Below are 25878 nucleotides of genomic sequence, written 5' to 3'. Positions count from 1 at the left end.
TCCCCTTCCAAACTGGCCTTCACCACTTCCAGGGATGGGGCAGCCACAGCTGCCAGTGCCTCACCACTTTCACAGTAAAGAAATTTTTCCTAGTGGCTAATCTAAGTCTACTTTCTGTCAGCTTAAAACCATTCCCCCTTTTCCTATCGTTTCGTGCCCCTCTCCAAAGGGGACTTTTCTTATACCAAAGAGGACAGCATTTCTTCCTCATGCAGGTCATAGAGCATAGCTGTGTTGAGCACAAGCGGTGGCATACTGCATGGCTTCCTGAATACAAATGCAAATATGATGATTTGTGTCACAATATCTCATCAGTGTCCTGGAAAAACTGTGAAGCCCACTGAAAGAAATTATGATGGACTGCAGGTATAGAAACTGAGAGGCAAATTTTTCCATCAGAACCCAGCAGAGTCACACACAGGGGCCAGTAATACCTCTCCAGGCAGGTTAGTGCTGCTTGCAGGGGGACCTTCTTCCAGCAAGAAACAAGGCTTTACACTTTCTGATTATGGAAGGACATCTGATAGCCCAGATTGCTCTACTATGCAATCTATCATTTATTCATTGGGCTTTAATGGGATTGAATAACTGTCTGCCACTCCTGGATGCATCCTGCTTTCTGCTCTGTGACTGATAGGCAATGCTAATATTGCAGTGGACAGATACATTGATTTTAGGGGGAGAATACTGTGTGTTTCTCCCCACATCCAGAAAGCTACAGCAGAACCGGAAAAGATGCTGAGATGCATCAGAATGCGTCTGTGCAGCATCAGTGAGGACAATCAAAGGACTGAGTGGCCTTTGCCCCAGAAACCACTAAATCAAGAAGGGCTCTTCTGTTTGAAAAGGAGATGAGCAGGGGTGGCATAAGAGAGATCAGTAAGGTTGCCAATGGCAAGAAGAGAGCCAGCAGGAAACGGTTGATGGTTGTCTCTTCTAATCCAAGCACAAGGCAGTGAGACTGTCAGGCAGCAGTTTTAAAGAACAGAAAAAGAGCTGTGTACATACTATGCAGTTAATCCATGGGCTGCCATGGCTGGGACCTTTTGTAAGTTAAAAGGTCACCTGGGATCAGAAAATACCCAGACCTGTTGGAAAAAGAGTGAAACCTGTGGTTCAGATAGTGGAAGTATCCATCTGTCCCCTTAATCCCTTGGGGCATTTGGGTCTGGGTCTTACGCCCAGACATGATGGCAGGCAGCTGGATGAAGGCTGTCAGGAGCCCCACAGCTGCCTCCCACACCCAGCCCAGCCTGTGGTGGCTGCTTGAACACAGGGATCCTCTGGGGCCTCCTGCCCGATGGCATATGGTGGGGCTGGATGAGGTCAGAAGGGTCCCCTCTTGTTTCACACTGGGAGAGTGGTCTTAGGATGTGGAGCATTTCCCTGTCTGGTGATGGTGGACCAAAAGTCCCCACAGGGTTCTGCCAGTTGAGCTGGAAAAAAACCCACATCACAGATTCTCTGCAAACTGTTTGCACAAGAAAAAAAAAAAAAAAAAACAAAAAATCAAAAACCCCAAAAGTAATTTGAATGCAAAGTGTATGTGCTAAGGAGACCATCTCCTCATCCCAGCTCAAAGCCTCTCTCCTGGGGCCCCGAACACATGTGATCATATTTAGCTTGTTCAGTACCCTGTGTGTGTGCACAGGTGATACTTTATATGCCCTCCTCAGGTTGCTCCTCAAATAGTCAGACTTACATTATTTAACGATTTCGCTGGTTTGGTTTGGCAACTAAAAAGACTGTACGAGGTCAACCCTAAGAGCCTAAATGGTGGGATGCTACAAAAGCAGAGCTGAAAGGCATCCTGCTCGAGTCAACAGCACCCATGACGCAGATGGATATAAGATACTAACAGCTGTATTACTGTTGCAGAGAAAAATAAGCATAGCATATTGTAGGAAGACAAATAATAATTTCCTGAATATAAGGTATTAGCGAAGATCACTTTTCTTCACTATGTAAAGCTTTCTCAGAGTCAACATCAACACAGGTGCTGCATCTGAAGTTAGCAGATGAACCCATTAAATCCATGAGAGAAAATAAGGGGTATTTATTAATTTGTAATATGTAAAATACATTGAAAATCACTAAAATTTAAAAATATTTTACTTTCACTTATTCATTCACTGCATGACTTGCATTTCTTAGAACCTGAGAAGCAACAGACAACAGAGACCTAAGATGTCCAGCCCATGTGCTTGCTGGTGATAGCATTTGGCAGTGTTTGCTGAGAGTCTATGTTTTCAGTATGGTCCCTGAGGGACTCTTCCTTACCCTCTCCACCCTGCTTTGTACCGCTGCTGGGGGCCAGAGAATACCCTCCTCGTTACTCCTATTCCTCAGTATGCAACACATGCTATGAAATTCTGTTCAATCTTTGCTATAGTGATCTAGCTTAGAATTCAGAAGCTATCTACAATTGATCTGAAAACCTGTGGAAGAAGTTCCCAAGAAAAGCATGAAGACATAAGATGTTGATACACCATACTTTACACTTAGCTCTGGAGAAACTTAATTTTCCTAGCTTTCTGCCAGCAAAGTACCTTAAGTAGCAGTAAAAGCTGTTTCAATTGAAAAAAGAACTTTCAGAATATATATATATTCTATTAATTGTGCCCTTTCTTCAAGGTGACCAATAATGAACAGTCAAACACACCAGTACCAAAAGCAGAAGCAGTTCTGATTTTGCTGGAGGGCTCTCTCACAGCTGCTATTACCCCAACCTTCAAATAAACTAAAAGATCTGATGGGTTCCTCCATCTACTGCTCTTCACACTGAACTTTTTGCACACGTGATGATGTTCTGGATATGCCAGATGACACATGTGGTCAGTAGATCACAATCTGCTATCTCATCCATTATGTTATATATATTCACCAAATTAGCCCTTTATCCTTCGGATCAGTGCAATTGCACATGTGCATCCTTAAAATGTATAACTTGAAAGGCAACTTCTAACAGCTACCAGGACCACTCAGCTTTTACTCCGTATTGTGCAGATAAGAGAGGGGGATCAATGCTGTACAGTACACTGAGTGCTAGGGATTATTGATCCTCTCGACTGTGTGGTTAAAATGACATTGATTTATAGATATATTTGCAGGAAAGCTTAGGAAGGAGCAGACACATGCATTCCTCATGGATATAAATAGAGAAAGTGCTGTCATCCTGTATTGACACTCTCCTTCCTATTCCCTAAGCAACATAGGATCCAAACATCTAGTCTTTAAGTGTTTCAATAGAATGAGACACATATGAGTTAGTGGTGGGGGTATATTTACACACCCAGCTACCCCGTTTGTGTCCAGTAAGTCTGGGGGCTGTGGGAGCTCTGGGTGACTGTTGGTACCTGTTAGTGAGTCCAGCAATTAACCAGTGGGGATGTAAATAGGAATTCAACTAGGAACACTTTCGACATTTACAACAATTATTTTAGATTACTTCCTAAATAAGACAGAGATTTAGCAAGCCCACACTTTTCAGGCATGTAGTAGAGAGCAAGCGCTCTTCAGCGTATGCATTGCCAGCAAGTGAGCACAAGCACATCCTCTTTGCAGGGCTTTTGGCTGGCAGCTCATAGGGAATGCTTCCTCCTGAGCCCAGGTTGATGCATTTTGCCATGTGGCCTGGACCCTGACAGCCCCTCAAACAGTTAATATGACTGAGATGGAAATCTCCAAACCCAGCAACTTTAGTAGAACCTGTGACATGAATACAACTCCCACGTCCAGTAACAAGGTCAGATTCCTCCCCTAGAAGCATCCCATAGTCAGAAGCATGAGGCAGACACAGCTAGAGGGAGGCAGTGGGTTATGTGGTTGGAGAGGAAACTGGGTGAGCAGCGAGATCTCAGAGCAGCTGGAAAAGCAGAGGCAAGGAAGTAGAAGGTAGAAGGCAGGAGAGAAACAGCAGCACACAGAAGAGGAAGAAAGCATGAGCAACCTCAACAGGGAGCAAACCTGCATTCCTTGGTATCCTCGGGCTATATCAGAAGCTTTTCTTTTTCTCCCTAAGTTCATCAGCTTCATCCAGGTCTCAGTGCTAGAGTTCTGTGTCCCTGAAGTGTGTGTTATGGTGATGGGATATGATGGAATTGGAAATTACCCACATTTCCCTAATTTTTTGTCCATGCAGTGTATGTGTTCATTGTAACCAGGGCATCTCTTGCTGCAAGGGGCTTGGAGACAGTCTCACATGCAGTTGTGCTGACTGACTGAAGGGGGGCAGCAAAATATTGGGGAACTTGTGTTGAAGGCCAGGTTAGACAGGGCTTACAGCAACCTGGTCTAGTGGAAGGTGTCCCTGCCCATGGCAGGGGAGTTGGATCTATGTGATCTTCAAGGTCTCTTCCAACCCAAGCCATTTTATGAACCTATGAACTTTGGACCCCAGCTCAATACAGCCTGTGTCTGGCTCCAGATGTCCTTTCCAGGAGTAGCTGATATCCGTTGTACCCATCCAACTGCACCCCACACCCAGCTTTGGAGCCCAGCGGGCAACCACACAGGCCACAAAGTGTTAAGTGCCCCCGAGAGCACCTTGGCCTCAGCTCAGGTGTTGTGAGCTCTCCCTGAAAGTCTCTGTATCCTGTTACCCATCCTCAGAGCTACCCACTAATAATTCATTTATCACGAAAGGCATTTTGCAGTATTGGCACTTAAAGTGACTTTATTGAGTCAAGAAAAAGAAGCTGTTTGCAGGGACACAGTCACAAAGCAGGCAGAAAGCATCATCAGTGAGCCCTTCTGCCCCTTACATCCCCACCTAAGAGGGTGCTGCTGTCCTGGGACCGTGGAAAGGAACAGCCTGCTCTGTTCACTTGTACACTGAAGGATGCTATTGGTGTTGTAGCTGAAAAAGGGAGATAGGGCTTGGATATTAGGACATTTTGGTGCTCCACATACAACTGAGGTCATGACTGTCTATATGACCAACTGGAGCAGCCATTAATGCAGGGGGTATTCGGGGACTTGTCAGTTCCTCCTCTGCCACAAATTACCTTTGTGACCTTGGGCACATTGCTGAGCCTGTCTTTGTCTCCATTTCCAACCTGAAAACGGTGATAACAACACTCCCCCCCATCCTCACAGATGTATTGCAAGGTGGTAAATGCTGAAGCAGAGGGACCCACATATACAACTGCAATATAGAGTCCTGGCAGTGAGAAATGGGATTTTTTGTAGATCTACAAATCTTGGGAGTTCAGCAGTATGGCAACATTCAGACCAAAGTCGTGATGGAGCGTCACTAAGAATGGGCATGAGCTTTAAGGGGTTTTCAACCAAGTCTAAATTTAGCTTGAGGGATATGTCAGCATCCCAGATCTGAATGCTGCAGATCACTTTTGTTTAGTTAAAAGTAGGCATTGCTGCGTTCCTGAGGGATCTGGCCCCTCTAGGGTCCAGCTGCAGTGTTCTGCTTCCCTCTTCTAGTCTCTGCACTGCTCTTTTCATGCTGTGTCAAACAAGGAGACAAAAGGATCCCACCTTGATCTAAGTTGGACTGAGAATGGGCTTGCTTCCCTGCTTGAAAACTTGAACTCTTTTGAATCTGTCCAAGGAAACCTATGAATAAAGATACTGCTCCCCATCACATGCCTGCTCAAGTACCACAGTAACATTGGTGTTCATTGCAGCGTCATTGCCCCAGGAAACCCTGGGTGAGCAGAATGACACGGCCAGGATTCAGCCCAGATGGTCTCCATTCAGCCTTAGGAATTCAGAAATAACTTCAAATGAGTAATTTGTACTCAGCTCAGAGAAGTCAGATTGGGTGTTGTTTTCCTGCTGACTCTGCAGAGAGTCCTGACTGGTCACATAGGCACTCTGACCCCATGACAGGCAACATGAACACCAGCATGCAGGCAACATGAACACATACCCTAGACATCCATGTTTTATCCACTTGCAGCAAGGCACAGGCACCTACATACCTAAGGTATCTAAGCACGTAAGTTTCACTGAAGCACTGTGGAGTATGTTCACAGCTGAGAGCAAGAGCAGGATACAAAAAAAAGTGTGACAAAATAACAGCAGAGTCTGTGCTAGACCATTTGGAGGTCTGTTTATCCATTGCATGAGCAAGAAGAGCCAAGGACATAGCACAGGTAACTGAGAGGAGAAAGGACTACTAATCTCTCACCAGCTTGGCTTTCCCAGGACCCACCCCCGGTCTTTCTTCTCCAACAGTCTGCCATGGAGCCCTTGAATAACTTTTGCAATCCTCTCTGCTGTCCTACAGTAGGTTTATAAAAAGCATTGCCCCATGTCCTTTTTAAGATGGTCCTTAAACTTTAGCAACTGAAGCACAGATATCTTTTTTATTCGATTTATTTGATTTCTGTGTATATATGGTTACCCTTAAGACAAGCCTTCATCTTTCTAAACTGAAAGAAACTTCACTTAAGTGGAGTGGCTTACTAATTCACTGGCTTTCTAATTGGAAAGTATCTTGTTGCCATAGTTATTAGTCATTATGTCCTCTCTTATTGCTCCTGTTTACACCTGGTTCTGCTGTGCATCATTCCACTCATTCTGTTTTTAGCTCAGCGCTATTACATGAGACACCTTCTAAATGATCTTTTGTTACTGAGCCACATTTCAAGTGCGAAGTCAGACTTCTCCTGTAACAATTTCACAGTGGTGGATCGCAACACGGAGTTTAAAGGGCAGGAGGAAAAACATGAACTGTTAAACACAAGTGGGAAAGAAAACAGTAAAACCGGGCACCATCTGTAGTGATTTGGGACAATCAGACCAAAGACCCTGTGTCGTTATGCCTGCCTCTGGACAACAACCAATCAATGACACTGCTGGAATCAGTTATTTAGAAGACATTTCCTACTCACTTTTCTTCGTACAGAAATAGTATTCAGTACAGACTGTGAGAGGTTATCACCCCATCTTTAACATCTGATTCATTGCCACATAAGCAGCCTGAGGTCTTCATCACAGTTTTGTATCTGCAAGGTATTTTTTTCATCCTGGGTTTGTCCTGAAATATGAAGTACAAATATCCATGTAAACAGAATAACCTGAAATAATGTTATAACTACCAGTTCAGGCTCACTCACTGAGCAAATAAATCAGCTTCTCCAATTTCACTGAAAGCCCTGAAATTATCATTCTAAACTTGAAGGATAAATCCATGATTCAATCTGGCCAGGGAGAAAAATAAAAGTAAGGGATAAAATCTATTTCTGGACAGGTTGTGTTGCAGGGCTGGATAAAGCTGGTCTGGAATTATCAAACTTGGTCACGTCCAAAATACATTTTTGGCAAGTCTCATGAATGCTCCCCATCTCCATGTTCCCCTCTGTAAGCATGCCAGGGGGCTCTGCTTTTGAGAATGCTTTAGAGCCCAGGGTTAGTAGCTCTCTGTTGCTGTGTATGAAGCAGTGCTGTTACTCATTAAGAGTATGCAGAGCACCAGGACTAGAAGTTTCATGAATCAAAGAAGTCACATCGTGCTCCACAGGTTTATGAAGGCAATGAAAGACTTTGCTGTGGGACCAAAAGCAGACAGCTCACATGATAAGACCCCAGGCTTGTAAGCACATGGTTCAAACAGCATCTTTCAAGTGATTGGGGTAAATTGATAGCTAAATCAGATCTGTTGTTTTCTCTCTCTTCAGCTGATGGGTCAGGTTTACATGTGTGGCTTTCTGGTGATGCTGTAAAAATTGGATAAGAAGCGGGCTCACTGTCTTGCAAGGTAGTCAGTGATCTTTGCCATAAAGTCTGCCAATCTTAATACTTATTTCCAGGAAGGAATAAATCTAGCTACAGGTACGAGGCAACTGATTAAGGCAACAAATACATCTTTGTGCCGGTCTCACAGCTTAGGAAGAGAACAAGTTCTTTACAGTAAATGGAATATATCTTGAGAGCCAGGCTTGTATTCACAAGTATCTCCGCAACTTCTGCTTTTAGCAGTAGTTAATTCTAAGTACTGGAGCTTCATAATGGTGCCTTGGGATCACAAGCTTCATTATCCATTATAGATGCTGATCCCAGGCAGTCAGATCAATATAAAGATACACTGATACTTAAATTCTGATGCATAGCCACATTCTGAATTGTTCCCATCTCAGCAGGATGACAGCTAAACATAAAAGTGCCATAAATGTTCCTAACCCATGTTAATGAAACTCTCAGGTTTAACATAACTGTTTCAGTCTGGCCTTCCCCTGAAATGTCGATTCAGCCAACATTTGTATTGATGATATTTCCATTAAAACCGTTGACCTAGTCCCTCTCAAGACACAGTTTTCTAAGTCTTGCAGCCAAATAGCTAGAAGTGCAACTGTTTCATCTGTAGCCATGTACCTTTTTAACGCTAGGTATCTAAATATAAGATTGTATCAGAAGACAGTGTAGCTTAGGCCTGTGATTTAATAGCTCCACAAGTAGGCACACAGAGATCATTTGATAATAAAACCTGCTTGTACTGAGCCCTTGTCCTCAGATTTCTCTTACCTTCTCTTTTCTTGAGGATCCCTCCTTAGCGTTTACTGTCACACTATCAGGAAGCCTTCCAGTACCTAAAGGAGGCCCACTAGAAATCTGAAGAGGGACTTTTAAACTGAAAGAGAGTAGATTTAGATTAGATATGATGAAGAAGTTCTTTACCATGAAGATGGTGAGGCACTGGCACAGGTTGCCCAGAGAAGCTGTGGCTGCCCCATCCCTGGCCGTGTTCAAGGCCAGGTTGGATGGGGCTTTGAGCAACCTAGTCTAGTGGAAGGTGTCCCTGCCCAAGGCAGGGGCTTGGAACTGGATGAGCTTTAAGGTCCCTTCTAACCCAAACCATTCTGTGAAATCTTCTGCCTCTGAATAAAGACTGAATGCACTGTTTTTGCAATTTCCTTAATCACTAAGGCACCATTTTAAAATGCTTCTCAGCATGCATGGTTCAGGAGCTGTGCAAAGGGAGGTGTGTAGCAGTTTTTAGAGCCATAGAAACATGCACAGCTCACCAAAGAAGACCCTGGGGGTGCTGTCCCCACCTTGCATGCTCTTGGGCAGCCCTGGAAGGATGCTCTGGTGGCTGCCTGCGCCAGCACCTTACTGCTGCTGCTGCATGTATGGGTGTAGGACAGCAGCATCACAGCCCCACCATCACCCCTACTGCAGCAAGAGGCAATGAGAACTGACTCTTTGAGAAACAATCTGGTTTGAGTTTGGGGTCATTTATAGCTGACGTGGTTTAAGTCCAGCTCGTAACTAAGAACCATGCAGCTGCTTGCTTACCCCCTCTCTTCCCCCCACCACTCATGGATGGATGAGGAGGAGAATCAAAAGAATGTAAATCCCACGGGTTGAGATAAGAACAGTCCAGTAACTAAGGTATAACACAAACCACTGGTGCTGGCACCAATGATAATAATGATAAGGGGAATAAAAAGGGGAGAGAATATGAAACTAAAAGGAGGAAAAGGAAAAGAAAACAATAAACACAAGTGAGGCACAATACTATTGCTCAACACCCACCAATCAATACCCAGCTGGACTCAAGCAGTGATCTGGACCTTCCAGGTGACTCCCCCCAGTTTCTATACTGGGCATGATGTGCTGTGGTACGGAATACCCCTTTGGCTAGTTTGTATCAGGTGTCCTGTCTCTGCTTCCTCCCAGCTTCCCGTGCCCCTCCTCACTGGCAGAGCATGAGAGAATGAAAAGTCCTTGATCCTTGCTGCATTACTTAGCAACAGCTAGAAACATTGGTGTGTTATCAGCACTGTTCTCAGAGTGAAGCCAAAACACAGCACTGCACCATCTATTAAGAAGGAGAAAAATGACTGCTACTGCTGAACCCAGGACAATAGCATAGCACCATTGCATCATGCTTTTTGATACTCGGAATACTTTATTCAACGCAAACAAATATCTCTTTATCCAGCAACAGAAACCATGCCAATTAAAAGAGCATCAGTCTGTTGTTGTAATAAGGCCAGGAGGACAGCTGAGCAGCTCCAGAGGGACAGGGAGTGTCAAAGGATGCCTGCATGCTGAAGTGAGCTCATTAGCCAATGAACAGCCATGTGGTTATACTGGAAGAAAATCCTACACTTCTAGCTGGCCTCATTTCCATGTATTGGCCAGGAAAAAAATACATATATACATATACATATATATATATATGTATTTCATTAGCACAAGTAGGGGAAATAAGGCCTATGGGGATTTAGCTCTTGGCAAGTACAGTATTACTCAGATTGATAACAGAGGAGGAATCAGGCATGCATACTTAAGGGAAATTTTCAATGAGCATGAGGGGCATCTGTAAAAGTATATTTTCCCAATGGTATTTTAACACCCGCAGCTCGAGTTGCTGCTTTCTACTCGGTATTGTTTTCTCACCCAGTTGAAGCTGACCCTTGCTTGCTTGCCCAATCTGATGCAGCGTTAGCATCCAAAAGGGCACACTCAGAAGCTTCATAAACCCATCTGAGAATCAGTGTGCATCTAGTACTGATGCAAAAGAAATGGTCAGCCTTCCTGCAGCAGACTTTCACAACAGAAATGGAGCAAGAGCACAAGGAGGTTGTCGTGGTTTAAACCCAGTCAGGTAATTTGTTCGCTCACTTTCTTGCCCTCCCCCCGCTCCCGGAGGGACAGAGAGGAGAATCGAAAAGAATGCAACTCCCACGGGTTGAGATAAGAACAGTTTAGTAACTAACACAAATCACTACTGCTACCACCAATAATAACAATGATAAAGGAAATAACAAGGGAAGAGAATACAACACCTCACCACCAGCCGACCGACAACTTGACCCCTCAGCCCGACCAAGCACCGACCGATACCTCCTCCAACCCTGCAGTCTCCCAGCCCTTCCGGCTAACTCCCCGTTACATCCTGGGCATGACGTGCTGTGGTATGGAATACCTCTTTGGTCAGTTTGGGTCAGGTGTCCTGTCTCTGCTTCCTCCTGGCCTCCCCTCCTCCCTGGCAGAGCATGAGGCTCACAAAGCCCTTGGCCAAACCAAAACATCGCTATCAGTTCTGTTCCCAGGCCGAAAGTCAAAACACAGCACTGCACCAGCTACCAAGAAGGAGAAACATGACTGCTACTGCTGAACCCAGGACAGAGGTCTTGCAGGTCTAGAAACTTGGACAGAAAATAACATGGCAGAATAACAGAAAATAACAGTGTGGCAAAGTACAAGATACAAAACTAGAGGGCGAGTATATGAATGGCTATAAGGAAGGACTGTGTAAAGAAGCAGCACTCAAAACAGTTTGGAGAATTTGCTGAATAGCAACTACATGTGAACCTGCAATTTGATAGGGATATGTAAAAAATAAAGCAAGCCCTAAGTCATTTTGGATAGCTCATGCTGAGACATCATGTTAACAAGCTGAAAAGCAGTGTTCTATTTGGACAGATCCCAAAGTAAATTTAAGGCAATGGGCACATTGCCATTGATTTTAGTGGGTTTGTGGTTGGTGAGCCACATCTTCAAAAGCATTCAATTCTGGGCACCTTATTACCCTGAAGACACTGACAAGCTGGGAGAAGTTCAAAGGAAAGTGGTAGTAACAGAGTGTAGGAGAACTGGCTTAGGAAGTAAGATTGAAGAGTTATTACATTATTAATAGCTTGGCTAAGCAATATCTCAACAGTCTTTGAGGCAGGGAGGCATAAAGGAAGGAGAGGATGGTGAGGGGAAGCAATACCTCCCAAAGTGGCAGTGCCTCTATAGCTATGATGGGGTCAGAGATGCGGAGAAGCCCAGCCTGGCACACCTGGACAGATCTGAAGGCTGAGCATACCATACCTTCAATAAGACGGGATTTCTCTCCATTGAGGAATGCCTCTGGCTCTCCCCACCACCCACAACACCCCCCCAGGCCAGGCCTGGGGTGCCTGGCTTGCCCAGGGGTGACAGGATGCTGCCATCACCAGAAGCTCTGGCTTACTTGGTTTATTTGTAGCAGCAGCTTTTCTAGTGGACCAGGTGTCCTTGGCATGTTTGCCTTTCTTGTTTTTTATTTACATATGACATCATTATTGTTTCCTATATAAGCTGGATTGGAGCAATAATGAATAGAATCTGAAGATTTCAGTTACGCTAACAATAAATTCTTGACGAGTAACCCTTTTGCCCATGGACAAGGAATCAGTGCTCTTATCATGAGTGAACAAAGTTAATGCTTTATTAATGTTGATATATTCGGTGCTGAGCAAACGTAAAGCAGCTCAAGCAAGTACAGGGTGTCAGGAGCTCTGTGTAAAGCAGGCCTAGCCTGCCGCGGCATGCCAGCATACAGCTCTGCTCAGGGCAACATCTCCAGGAGATAACACCTCAGCCTGGATCTAAACTTTAAAGGATGGTGCTACAGAGGTGGCCTTCAAGCTCATTACTCAAGCTTGCTAAATGCACATACGAGTCCAGCTCCCTCTGATCACAGTGGTGCAGCCGTCCTGTGCACATTGTCCATGACAGTTTTGGAGAGTCGGGGCTTCCCCAGGGCCATGCTTTGCCCTGCTGGCACCTAGATCACAGGGGAAATGAAATGGAGAATGCCTTGCCCTGCGAGACACCATGCTCAGAGTAAGCAGAACAGCGCGCCCTGAACAAGACATAACACTGGTGCTAGCATGGCTGCCCACCCTGGGAGGGGAAGCGGGGCCATGGTCTCACCCCGTGCTCCTGTGCCACCTTCTCCTTCAGCCGTCCTTCCCTTCATTGGCCAGCCCAAGGTCATCAATGCAGGCAATAAGCACCAGCCAAGGAAAGCAAACACCAGTCCCTCTTCAAGCAGCTCTGGGTACATTAAACACGACAAAAGGCTCAGGGTTGACGGGCTGGCACAGCAAAGGCACCAGGACTGGGTGCCACGAAGCCAGGGCATTGGGACAGTACTGGGTGCTGAGGGGCAGCCCTGTATGGTCGGATAAGGAAAGCAGGCACTGGTTCAGTCCTGACAGACTATATAGCAAGAGGGTGCTCAGACCAGTAATCCTCCAGTGGGGCTGTCAAGAGCTGTCCACTGGTCAGTAACAAGTGACAAATCACTGCAGTGGCCAGGAGCCCTTCAGCAGATCCCATAGAGCAGCCATCACTCCATCCTACCCTGATAAACCTCCTTAGACAGACAGTGCTCATTTTCATTCACAAAATTTACACAAGGATTCCATATTTGTCATAGCTGCACATGGGTCATGCCTGTGGCTCAGCCGTGCTATGCAGCTGGCATATCATGAAGCTCTGATTTCAGCTCTGTGCACCAACACTTCCCCTTCCCACCCCTCCAGTAGGTTTGCCACCCCTCCTTACCCCCCACATTTGCACACACAGAGGTGTCAGTACCTTCTGCTCACAGCTTTCCATCTCCAGTATTACATCCACCTTATGTGGCAGGAGATGAGAAGGAGGAGGTTCCCCTGGCCTCCTGCGCAGCTCAGTAGGTAAATAAAGGTGTCAAGGCCTATGGTCAGCTCTGTGGAGACAGATTTCTCCCTGTGTACAGAAAAAACCCAGAGGAAAATCTGTCATTAGAAATCTGTGCTCCTTTCATCCCAAACTTTACTCCAGCCTTTCAGGGGAAATAACAAGTTCTGAGTCAGTTTGTTTGCAGGGTGGTGGAAAATCCCCAAATTCTACACTCAGTACTCAGGCACATAGGAAGATGCAGTTCTTCCTTCTTTTCTCGTGGTCTCTGCTGCTGTGAAGTAGAAGAGGGAGAGAGGACAAGCCCATGAAGGCAAAATGGCTGTGCCTGTCTCTGGACCAGGCTGCATCCACAGCATGCAGCACACAGCCCTGAGTCTCCTCCAAGCCCCTCATGGTGTCTCTTCTGTCTCACTGAAGATATAACCAATATTTTTGCATGTTTTTCCAGGTCTAAGTCTTGGAGGAGGGGAGGGCTATGAAGCAGGCAAACCATCAGGCGGGTTTTTTACATGAAGCAGTGGGGACCTGTTGCGTGCTCAGGAATGGGGCTCAACCACATGGATGACCAGGCTTGTTGACACTTTTCTTTAGCACTGCTTGCAATCCCTGGGTCCTGCTGCTCGATTCTACCTGTGTTATATGAATTACATACACTGTTGTTTGCTGTTTGTGCTGGGGGTTTGTTCGGTTTGTGGTTTGTTTTTTTTTTAACAAGCTATTTAATAAACATAAACTTGGAAAATTAATATTTTTCAAAGTCAAGTTGCCAAAATCATGCAAGTGAAATTCAGTTTTTAAAAAAAAATTTTCTGCGGTTATTCAGCCAGTGTTAAATAGAAAGTACCTGCTCACAAGCACCAAGCGACTGCCGCAAGCAGTTGACTGGTGGCACAGACAGCACCACTTCCACAAGCAAGTCTTGTTTTGAAGTTCGATTGCTGGCTCAGAAGTCCTGGTGATTTCATCAATAAAATGCAAGTTTATCAGCTTGTATCTACTGATGTATCACTTCCTCTTCAAATACCGATGTCTTTAATTTTCACTGTGAAATATCTGATGCTTTCATTAACAATTTCCAATACTGGGGGAGAAATGTAAGACAGAAACCATCTTAATACAAGCGACCACTGTTATATGACATTGTTTTTCTTGTTTCTGTTTTTTATGTAAATGCATTTTTTGTAATTTATTTAGTTTAGCATATTTATGTATTTAATTTGTGCTATGTACATAGCTTATTATACAATAAAGACATACTAATTCTATTTGCACTTTGATATTAATGCGGTTAATGCATTTATCTAATTTGTATTTTTGTAGCTTCTAGTCAGGACCAATTTCCACCTGTAATGTTTCTCTGCTTTATTCTTACCTTTTATTGTAGATATTGCTGTTAAAGTGATGCTTTTTCATTTTCAGTTTTCTCTGAACTTTATTAACCCTGGTTCAGAAACAAGGAGAAACAATTTAAATCATCCACTTGAATCATGTGGCCTTCTTACACTTGCCTAATAGGGCCAGCACTGTTGAATCTAGGCTAGCAAATTATGTACAGATTCCAGGCAGCATTAAAACCAGCCAGGCACTCCCCCTCCGTTTGAAATCTGGCTTTTCCTTCAACCGATTCCCTGCCTCTTCTGGAATATACAAATCCTGAGAAACTTCTTTGACCCAGTTGAAATGAAAGCATTCAACATTTCTCCTCTTCCATTGCCCACATGGTACCCCTAGGATGCCTTGTGCCATTCTTACCCTTCCACACCTGGCTCTGCTCTCCTGGTTTTGCAGTCTCCTTCACAGTATGCAGCCACAGCAGGGCGAGTGTTGCTGAACTCAGCAGAGCTTTAGGTTCCCCAGTGAATGATAGATGGGAACAGACAAGTATAATAGAGAGAGGAGCACATGAAAATCATTGACCTCAGGTTCATTAGAGTACAAACCACTAAGTTTCGAGAGGCTCCACTTTGCCTCCTGTACAGACACTAGTACCCTGGTGATATCTACATTGTCTTCACTGTGTGAAAACAGAAGTAACATTTTCCTTTTGAACATAATTTGGGATTTAATGTAATTATTAATAATTAATTTGTTTACATTTATTTGCCCGCTGAAGTCTGTGTACTGTTAAAGTATCACCTTTCTGCTAGGAGAAAGTTCTCTTTCTTCATAAAGCCTCTGACTCCACATCTCACCAAGTCCAGTTGCTCTCCTCCACGGGATTCATCCGACGGGCTCCTGCTCAAATGCTAAATCCTGTTTAAGATCTGTCACATCCCTCCTTGCTTTTCCCCCTAACTTCTTCAAGCCTCTGTTCCTGATACATGGGAGCCTCCACGAGCCTTTTAACCTCTGGGCACCTGTTTCATTTTCATCATTGCCCGATCTCCTTGTCTTATTTTAACTTAAAAAAATATACTTATTTGTCCTGAATATCAGCCAGTTCATGGTACAGTGACTGAAAGTACCTTTCTGTTCATCCTCTTCTTCTTTCTCTTGGAAATAGAAATTGGTCAAATGGCTGTAAATCTAATTTTTCTTGTACTTGGTCTGGCTCCTATTTCATCATCTGAAAAGAAGTTAAATCACCCCAAATGGTGGCTATTACACTAAACTATCATGCTGCCTGGTCTGAGGCAGAAAAGCACAATAAATCTCTGTTCAGAAACTCAGCATTATTTAATTCACAGAACAGCCATATTTTTCGAGCTGACAGGCTCAGTTACAGCTCTTTCAATGTCCAAATAATCCAAAGTCTCTCAGCTAACCTTATATATGTGCCCATTTTAGAGACTTCGACCCCACCAGTCATCCTGTGAAGTGAGTGAAAGGCACATCAATATACCTAGTTAAAAAGGATAAAACCCTGGCCCTGCTGAATTCACAAGGCAATTTTGGGTTTGATATTAATGGGATTCAATAACAGAGTAAGAGCATTAGCAAACAACTTTGACAAACAGCAAGGATACCAGTGAGCCCAGAAGGGCTTTCTAAAACCCAAGCTCTCCTTGCAGCAGGGGCATTTAGAGAACCCATTGGCTCTGCCATTTGCCATAAGTCCTTTGCTTTTGTATCTGTGTGAAGGTGCTGGGGACAGTTTCAGTCCTGCTGCTGTGGGCACAGTGGAGGTCAGGGTTGGGTGTCTGCCTCAGAGCACACAGGAGCCTTTAGCTTAAAGCACATAGAAAAGGTAGCTAGAGAACACCTGTAGGTTCTCTGCTCTGCCTCATTATATAGCTGCATGGCAAAACTTTTATTATACATACTTTGAAGCTGAGTTAGCATTTTCAGAGATCTAAAAACATTTTCTGCAGAAAACAGGATAACATTGATCTGCATTTCCCCAGCTGTGCAACACGGCAAACACTCTGGGAAACGGTGCTCTTCCCTCACCCACTCCTGCTGCAATCCTCTATATCCCAAGAGATGGCTACGGGTTGTAGTGGCACAATTATATCCACTATTTGCAGGTTAATGGAAAAAAAAAAAAAAAAGAAAGAAAACTCAGAGAGAAATAAGTTCTCCTTCACTTTATCTGCTCTGATAACAGCTATCACAGTAAGTCTATCGCAAGCCCTACAGGCACTTGGCAAAATGTGTAACTCTGCTGACCTGCTAAGGCAGTCAAAAGAAAAGAGAAGGGCATTTGATAGGAACTAACTTTTCCTTGCCAGCCTCAACCCCAGCATTATCAACACCCTTTATAAAGAATTGTATCTGCTGTAGGTTGATAATAGCGATCAGGGGCTTTCATTGGTATAGGAAGTAATCTCGGTGACCTTCATTGGAGAAGGTATAAAAACCAAAGCTTTTTTCTTGGACAACTGTTTGGGCATTGGTTGAATTTCTTAGTTTCAAAGGAGGAAGCCTTTGGGAAAATTTTGTGAGAAAATGGCAACTTTAAATGAAAAAAAGACCTGCAGCGAACGGATGGAAAATTTCCGTCGTTTTGTCTGGAATCCAGAAACAAAGCTCTTCATGGGAAGGACCTTAATTAACTGGGGTAGGTTTTCACACACAAGAGTCTTCTCTTCCTTTTGGTACACTTCAAAACTTTGGGTGGAGGGTCACCCTAATTAATAATGTGGTGTTAGATATATCGGAAATGTTGAAGACACCAGTTCTTATATGTGTTTCTGAGCCACATTCAGAGTCAACTAGATCAAAACATTGATCCAAGCAGTTCCTGCAAATATTAAGAAGATTTAAAACTGGGTTTGGACCAAATACTTCAGAAGGATAAAACTTTACACATTAAGAGTTAATTTATTAATAGCTGAGGGTGATGGTTACAACGTGCTTCTGACATTGTTGACTAAAAGGGGTTCTGATACATAGAGAATTTTGCTTAACTTGTGGGCTTTGTCCAAATCTCTTGAAACACTTTCTGCTTTTCCAAAATTCCTTTTAAAATTATTGTCTGCTCAGTAGCTCTTCTGATCTCTTATCACTGCATGCTGGTGAGTATTTCAGCTGAATCTCCCTGCCTGCAGCCAGACTTGTGTCTATGACAAAGGCATTTTCTGATCTACATTCTGGGAAAGGTAACCCTAACCATTGTAAGGAGGATGCCTGCTCTTGCAAATTTCCAGGTGATTTTTTCCTGCTGTGAAGCCGATGAGTGTAACTTATTGGCTACTCTTAACACCAGATTTTTACAGAAAATTAAACCAAAATTAGCCTTTCCAGTTTGGAGAGAAGAAGATCTTATGAGGTGCTGATTACAGGGAATCAGTTTCTGACACCCACCCCCACAAATAACCACTGGCTTCTTGTAGGGCAGCCAGCTGTATGTAAGACACATTATAGAATCATAGAATGGTTTGGGTTGGAAAGGACCTTAAGATCATCTAGTTCCAACCCCCCTGCCACCTCACACTAGGCTAGTTGATCAAGGCTCTGTCTAACCTGGCCTTGAACACTGACAGAGATGGAGCATTCACCACTTCTTTGGGCAATCATCTGTTCCAGTGCCTCAGCACCCTCACAGTAAAAACTTCATCCTTATATCTAACCTGAACTTCCCCTGTTTAAGTTTGAACCCGTTACCCCTTGTCCTATCACTACAGTCCCTGATGAAGAGTCGCTCCCCAGCACCCCTATAGCCCCCCTTCAGATACTGGAAGGCTGCTATGAGGTCTCCACTCAGCCTTCTCTTCTCCAGGCTGAACAGCCCCAACTTCCTCAGCCTGTCTTCATAGAGGAGGTGCTCCAGTCCCCTGATCATCCTCGTGGCCCTTCTCTGGACTTGTTCCAACAGTTCCATGTCCTTTTATGTTGAGGACACCAGAACTGCACACAATACTCCAGGTGAGGTCTCACAAGAGCAGAGTAGAGGGGCAGGATCACCTCCTTCGACCTGCTGGTCACGCTCCTTTTGATGTAGCCCAGGATACAGCTGCATCAAAAGCTGCACACAGGCAGAAACATAACATTATTCTGCATCTTGCACCAGAATAAGAGGGAAAACTGACACATTTTGCTGAAGGCAATTTCAGCTGTAAAAGGCAGTGAAGTGATATAGGTCTGCAATCAACACACCTGAAATGCTGACATATGTCATCCAAATAACACACAAGGAGCAACTTGGTTTTGTTGAAGAAATACCTCAGCTGTTTCATTTAGTCCATGTGTAGTAAGCATATAAATGGTCTTACTATATGAAGTTACTTCAAGAAACCACGCAATCTTTAAGCTAGTCACAGATAAGCACCAAGTACTGCAAAAATCCTTGTGAAACTGAACAAATTTACCGCCAAAATTTTCTAGGAGATTATTCTTTTGAGTGTAGAGAAGAAGATCCACAACACCTGTTCCTTTGCAGTGAAAGCATCCCCGGGGGCAAGGACAGATAGGAGATGGTTTCTGCTGCCGGGACGGTCCCAGCCACGGAGGGAACGTTGCATCACTTTGCTTGAAAAATGAGATTTTGCCCCCATTTCTTTCCACAGTGTGGATCAGCCTGTACTACCTGGCTTTCTATGTGGTGATGTCAGGGCTCTTCGCACTCTCCATCTATTCTTTAATGAGGACAGTGAATCCATACGAGCCGGATTACCAAGACCAGCTGAAATCCCCAGGTACTGCCATGGTCCAGGCAGCTGCTGCTCGGGAAGAAAGCTAAAGCTCCCCAGGGTCCTGCAGTGGCTGCATGGGGCAGGGCTGAGAGGCACTGGCAGAGCCCGGGTGCAAGGGAAGACATATGTGGAATGCATCAAGTCGATTCTGCCCAAACATCCCCTGCAAAATGTAACCTCCGCCTGAAAAACTTTTAGGCTTAAAAAAAAATATTGGTGCATTTATTTCATTTGTTCTTTTATATATTTTATATTTATATATAATATAAAATATATTGATTAAATATAATACATTAATATGATGCAATATGATACAAATGAATATATATATTTATTTCATCATGCCATTGAGACAACCAGTGCCCGCCTGTCACAGTCACCTGCAAAGGGGGAAGCCCTTCCCAGGCTGCAGGGCACCTCCTCGCCTCACAGGCAGGGCTCAGCCCCTGGGAAACTCCTGGTTTCTGTTCCGGCCCCAAGCGCGCCAGAGGGTTTTGGTTTGCCTGCCAAGATGGAAAGTGCTGGGGTGAGCTGCCTGGGGTGGGTATTTCTGTGCTTGCCAGCAGCATGGAAAGGCCCTGGGACAGTAGAAATCCTTTCCCAGCGGGATTGCTGTGACAGCAGCCAAGCACGTAAAAAGAAGACAAAGACACTTGGGATTAGGAATAAAGATCTGTGGGACACGAAGTGAGACTGGGAAGATCATCAGCGAGAAATCGTCAGTGCACACTGCTAAAACTTCACTCCCCCTAATGGTGTTTTACAGCTACTGCTGTTGTATTTTGAAGTTTCCTCTTCCAATATTCAGTAAGCTTGGTGTTTGCTGGCAAAATAATTCCTGTAAAATATTCCGTGTGACTTTGAGAAAGCTGTTTGTCATGCTGCAGTACGATCTGTTTCTTTTAACCTGCTGTGACTATTACAACTGTGATTCTGAACAAGTCCTGGGGAAATCCAGTGCAATTGCTGGAATGATTTTGCAAGCTGTTCTAATAACAGCACACATACAGGGAAAGAATAGGGTATAGTAGCACTCGAGGCTTTAGGGTTTTGGTTGAGCAACTCACTGCTGAGATGGTTTCCATACAGGGTTAAATCGTCCCCAGCAAAGCCTGGGAATCTCTTACACTTACAATAATGGGTCTTGAAGCAGTGTAATAGCTGTTGTCAGTTTAAACAAACAAATCTGTGTCTGGCACCTCTCCTTTGCTTTGCCTTCCCTTTTTTCTCCCATAAAGGTGTTACGTTACGACCCGATGTTTATGGGGATAGAGGACTGCAAATTTATTACAACGTATCTGACAACAAAACCTGGGAAGGTTTAGTGACAACTCTTCAGACTTTTCTAACAGGTAAAATGAGGTTTCCTGCATAAATATTGAAGAAATGTGCTGTCACATCTCCTGTATTAGATCTGAGGACCTTAACTCGGTGTTTCCATTTTACATTTGTCCTTCTGAAATCACAGATTTTGAGTGGAAGTTGCATCTTCTAAAAGGGCCGAGCAAATCACCTCATGAATTTATAAATCAAACTTATTTAAACATGTCTATTAAAAGCAGAGCCCTGCTTCAGAGCTTGTACTTTGTTTAATCCTAAATAGCCTTAATAAAATAGGCCAATAAAAATTCTGAAGGAAGAGTGAGGAAAAAAGGTCTTTAAAACTAGTCTGTCTAAATTAATCTAATACTGTCCATGACTACAACTATCAAAGTGCCCTAGTAAGTCTTGTGAAGCTTTTGCATAGTGTCATCAGGGAGTATAGTCAAAGTAGGTTAGATGCTCCATTTGCCTGTTTGCATCTTCATTTATGTTCCTCTTGAGCCTATATATCATATTGTACACATACTGAAAGAAATTGTATTTGAAATTGGGTTTATATGGAGCAAGCAACACAAATTGACAGTTTTAACTCAATTTGATCTCTTTTTTTTTGGCTTTGTCTGGATACTACATTCCCATGATATAACCTCCAGCCTGATATTGGGATGTATAACTTACACATGAAAGAACTTCAGAGGGGAATTTTTCTTTCTCCCTTCACACATCTAGCATACACGCCAGCTGCTCAGCACCTGAACATCAACTGCACCAGTGACACCTACTTCTTCCAAGACACCTTCGATGGCCCAAATAAAACAAAACTATCCTGCAAATTTACGTCAGATATGCTTCAAAACTGCTCTGGCATCATGGATCCGACTTTTGGATTTCCAGAAGGAAAACCCTGTTTTATTATAAAAATGAACAGGGTAAGTACAAGCTCAAGGTGCTGAAGAGGAAAAAATTCACCAAGAAACCCCTAATAGCTCAAGTCTGTGCTGAGGAGCTGTTGTTTCATCTGCTGCCATGGGTTCTGATCTCTGCTTTATTCTGGGAGGATAAATTCATATGCTTTTCCAAAGAAAATTCCAGAGTTATCAGACAAATAATGAGACTTGTTCACTACCCCTAGAGAAGTAATGTAGGGCAAAGTGATGTCTGAACTGACTCTCTAAATCTTTGGCTTTCATTTAGTTTTATTAGCGTTTCCATAGCACTCTCATCCAACGAACTATCACCTAAAAGAGTTTTGTTCTGCAATACCATGATCATGTGCATTCAGCTGAGGCACTAAGATGTGATAGGAACTGAAGTGATTCCAGAGTGGTGATACTTGCACAACTTATTTCTCCAGGCAGCAAAGAAAACACTTAGCAGAACCATCAAAACCAGAATTCAAACCCGGTGGATAATTTCTTCAGTGAAAACCACCAACATGTGGTTTGTTTTCTTTTTTGGAGAGGGAAAAGGGAATCTTCTAAGCTTCCTTATTTTTTTCTTTTTTTTTCAGGACAGACAGAAGCATAAGCATTATATTTTGTTTTCAGGTAAAATCCTGAGCCTTCTAGTTCAGCTTTGTAGAAAGAGCTCAAATTGTCCTCCAGTTCCTGACAGATAAAATCACTTGTTTTTTGGTTTTCACCCTCAACATCTTCAACAATCTATGCAAGATCTAACTGTGAGAGGAGAGCTGTGCTTCTAGTTTTGGCAGGCTTTTTCAAGAAAAGCCTGTGCTTCCTTCAGCAAGGCTGCACACCAGCCCTGGCAGACGATAGGATAGTGCCTGGGAAGCTTTACTTCTCTCCACCTTTGCTTCTATATGATGCTAGCCCACTATTTTTGCAGGATCAAATGGACCCAAGGGTTTCTGCCAAAGCCAAAGTTTTCTAACAAGGCATAAGATGAAAACCAAAGAGATTCAGCTTTTCCTCTGTTGTCAGGCAATTAGCTGGTTTAAGAGACCCCTGGCTGCCTAGGCATCAGGAGCAAGTGGCACATGTGGGTTAATGGGCTGGACCTGCCAGGAGGCTCAGAGCCACCTGCCCTGCCCAGGCTAGAGCCCATCTGCCATGAGCATCCCGGGCACTGCAGAGCCCTGCTTCCCAAATACCCAGCCATGACATGGCTTTTAACCCAGGTACATAAGATGAGATGATCTGGTTGACAGTGCTTTATGCAGAAATACATCAGCCATCCTTTGAAGCTCAGATAATAATGTTCTTGGTTTTCATCTCAAAACAATTCCCAAGATGACCAAATGTGTGTTTCCTGTTTCAGATTATCAACTTTCTCCCTGGCAATGGCACTGCACCAAGGGTGAACTGCACATATGTGGTAAGTGTATGAGGTCCGAGTCTCAACAAATTTCTATCACTGCAGCTCTGGGAGTGAGTCAAGCACAGCTGTGACCAGAAAGATCACCCTGCAGCTCTGGACATCAGATCATTCTGGCTAACTACTGGGAATATTCACAGTTCTGTGTGACGTCTTGCATCAGTAGGCATCATAGAATGGTTTGGGTTGGAAGGGACCTTGAAGATCATCTAGTTCCAACCCCCCTGCACAGGCAGTGACACCTCCCACTAGACCAGTTTTCTTAAAGCCCCATCCTGTCCAAAGAACAACCTAAGAACAAAACCCAACCAACCAAACAACCCAAACCAAAACCAAACATCTGCTTTATTTTAAATCACAACTGTTTTTGTGTACTGCAGAGAACATTTGTTGTTTTCTCTCAGCTCCAAGTAATGAAGTTTGTGCCTCAGCACAGTTCCTTCAGGTTCTCTGCTTGTTTCAGCAGATCCCCATTCATTGAATCCACAACTGCTATGAAAGAACACTTGACTCCTTTCCTTGGCAATAGTAACAGAAGGAGATTTTCTCTTTTATTTGGAAAATAACACTAAGGCCAGTGCTAAACAGACTGCTGAACTCGAGTTTTATTATAGACTACGCAGCTTTCGGCAGTAGGACAGCATGTTCCCAGTGCTGGCTTCTAACTGCCTAACCAGTGAAGCTTCTTCCTTACTTTACAAACAGGGCGATGAGTCTCACCTGCTGGAAGCGGATTACTACCCTGTGAATGGCACCTTCAACTTGCACTACTTCCCCTACTATGGAAAAAAAGCACAGGTGGGTGCTCATACATTTCAGTATCACTTTTCTTCTTTACCTTTGCATTAGGTGAAACATATGGAGCATTTCTTCAGTCTTAAAATTAGCCTTCTCTCCAGCTCTTGTAAGACTTTATTTTTAAATTGCTAAGGGTAAATTTAAAGTACTTTTTTTCCCCCTCCTCCTAGCCCAGCTACAGCAATCCTTTGGTAGCTGTGAAATTTCTCAACATTACGAGGAATGTAGAACACAGAATAGTGTGCAAAGTCATTGGAGCTGGAATTACCTTTGATAATGTTCATGATCCATATGAAGGAAAAGTGGAATTTAAATTGAAAATTGAAGACTGAGCAGCAACAGAGGCACTTCTGAAAAACACATGTGAAGAGTAAACTCACCTATTATCACATTCATCCCTATTTATTTTCTCACTATGATTGCCATATAAATTTAGGCAAACAGCAGTGCAAAGAGACATTTTCTACTGAAAGATGAGCCATATAGCTAAAAATCAAGATACCACTCTCAGTCAATGAAGGAGATGAGGTTTAACTCAATGTACATAGTTTAATATTCCATGGCTATTGTATGCTATTGCTTTCATGCAGGTATTTGTATAAAACAAATTTCCCCTAAACTGAGCAGCTGTGTATTCATATAAAATAAGGATAGGATCAAAACATTTTCTGTCACTTTTCAAACCATAATAAATAATTTATGTATAATACTGAATGGTGGGTATTGAGAAATAATTTGATAGAAAAATTAATTGATGCTTTGAGATACTAGCAAGTACTATAATTCAGTCTCTCTTGTATAGGATGCATAAAAGTACATTAAAGTTATCTGTATCCCAATGCACTGGTTTTTTTACTAGACAGCCAAGTTGGATTTTTGTAGTTGACCAATCAATGGGTGCAAAAGAACTTGAAATCTGTCCTCTAGCCTACAGATTTTTATTGTACCACTTACAATTTCTGTTTGTATATAACTTAATAAAAATGACTGATAAGACTGTAACATCCACTTACACCCAGGAGAACTGTGCTCGTTTCACTACCTGAAGTTGTCATTTGTCTGTTTTTCCAGTAGGATAGCCTTGTATCGCAATGGTAACATTGGGGTTACTTGGAATGATCTGAAAGATGCTGAAGTAAGACTGAATCTTTAAGTTAATCTGAAATCAGAGAAGTCTAACAACCACATATGGTGCAGAGACACAAGACCGCTGTGTCTGATAGTTTATTTATGTTAGTTGAAGGCCAGGAGGCTTCCACCACAGAATAAACATCACACACACAAGCAAAAAGGTATTAAACAGAAGAAATAATTTTACACCTTCACTGCCTGGACATTTTAGGAGGTGGGAAGATGGAACAGGTTGACCTCCTTTACTACAGTGACATTCAGACAGCCAACTTGCAGAAAGAAACCAGTTGGAGGAGAGTATTTCTGCCTCAACACCAAAAATGGTATTTGAGCCTTTCTTAGAAAAAATGGACATTCTGCATTTCAGAAACAATAAAAAAATTCATCCTCATGTAAGAATTTTCCCCAAAACCCCGACCTTTCATGTTTAAATTTTTACGGTGGAGCTTTGCCTGTGTTCTAAGAGATTGAATGAAAATGAACTTTATAGCCTTGTTGGAACACAGGTCTCCCCCTGCTCATCTTTCCAAAGTAACATGGAAAACAATAAAATCATAAAATCACTGAAAGTTTTGGGTTGGAAGGGACCTTAAAGCTCATCTAGTTCCAACCCCCTGCCTTAGGCAGGGAGACCTTCCACTAGACCAGGTTTCTCCAAGCCCCATACAACCTGGCCTTGAACGCTGCCAGGGATGGAGCAGCCACAACCTTTCTGGGTGACCCAAGAGAACCAGCAGTCAGTCCATATCTCTGGGGCAGTGGAGGGGGCAGGCAGCCCTTACCAGAGAAGAAAACTGGGCATCTGCCT

General features: G+C 43.5%; 1 protein-coding gene across 1 annotated transcript; it reads left to right on the top strand.

Annotated features, from left to right (window-relative positions):
• The first annotated feature begins 17236 nt into the window (after nucleotides 1-17236).
• On the top strand, nucleotides 17237-24953 carry ATP4B (ATPase H+/K+ transporting subunit beta). Its single transcript, XM_062606937.1, has 7 exons — nucleotides 17237-17410; nucleotides 19359-19487; nucleotides 20723-20836; nucleotides 21537-21736; nucleotides 23085-23141; nucleotides 23847-23939; nucleotides 24110-24953. The coding sequence occupies exons 1-7, from the start codon at nucleotides 17299-17301 to the stop codon at nucleotides 24269-24271; spliced, it is 867 nt and encodes a 288-aa protein (XP_062462921.1). The 5' UTR covers nucleotides 17237-17298; the 3' UTR covers nucleotides 24272-24953.
• The last annotated feature ends 925 nt before the right edge of the window (nucleotides 24954-25878 follow it).

Source organism: Pezoporus occidentalis, unplaced genomic scaffold (assembly GCF_034315485.1).
Source record: "Pezoporus occidentalis ecotype Australia unplaced genomic scaffold, CSIRO_AGI_Poc_V1 ctg99, whole genome shotgun sequence".
Taxonomy (NCBI): Eukaryota; Metazoa; Chordata; class Aves; order Psittaciformes; family Psittacidae; genus Pezoporus; species Pezoporus occidentalis.
Note: the sequence above shows the minus strand (reverse complement) of the source record. Positions and strands in the feature narration are given on the sequence as shown.

What these genes read in the sequence shown, in the direction of transcription:
- ATP4B (XM_062606937.1), top strand. Translation starts at nt 17,299, where the DNA reads ATGGCAACTTTAAATGAAAAAAAGACCTGCAGCGAACGGATGGAAAAT. An exon ending in AAGGACCTTAATTAACTGGG is followed by an intron (nt 17,411 to 19,358) that starts GTAGGTTTTCAC and finishes TTCTTTCCACAG; the next exon opens with TGTGGATCAGCCTGTACTAC. An exon ending in TTATTATAAAAATGAACAGG is followed by an intron (nt 21,737 to 23,084) that starts GTAAGTACAAGC and finishes TTCCTGTTTCAG; the next exon opens with ATTATCAACTTTCTCCCTGG.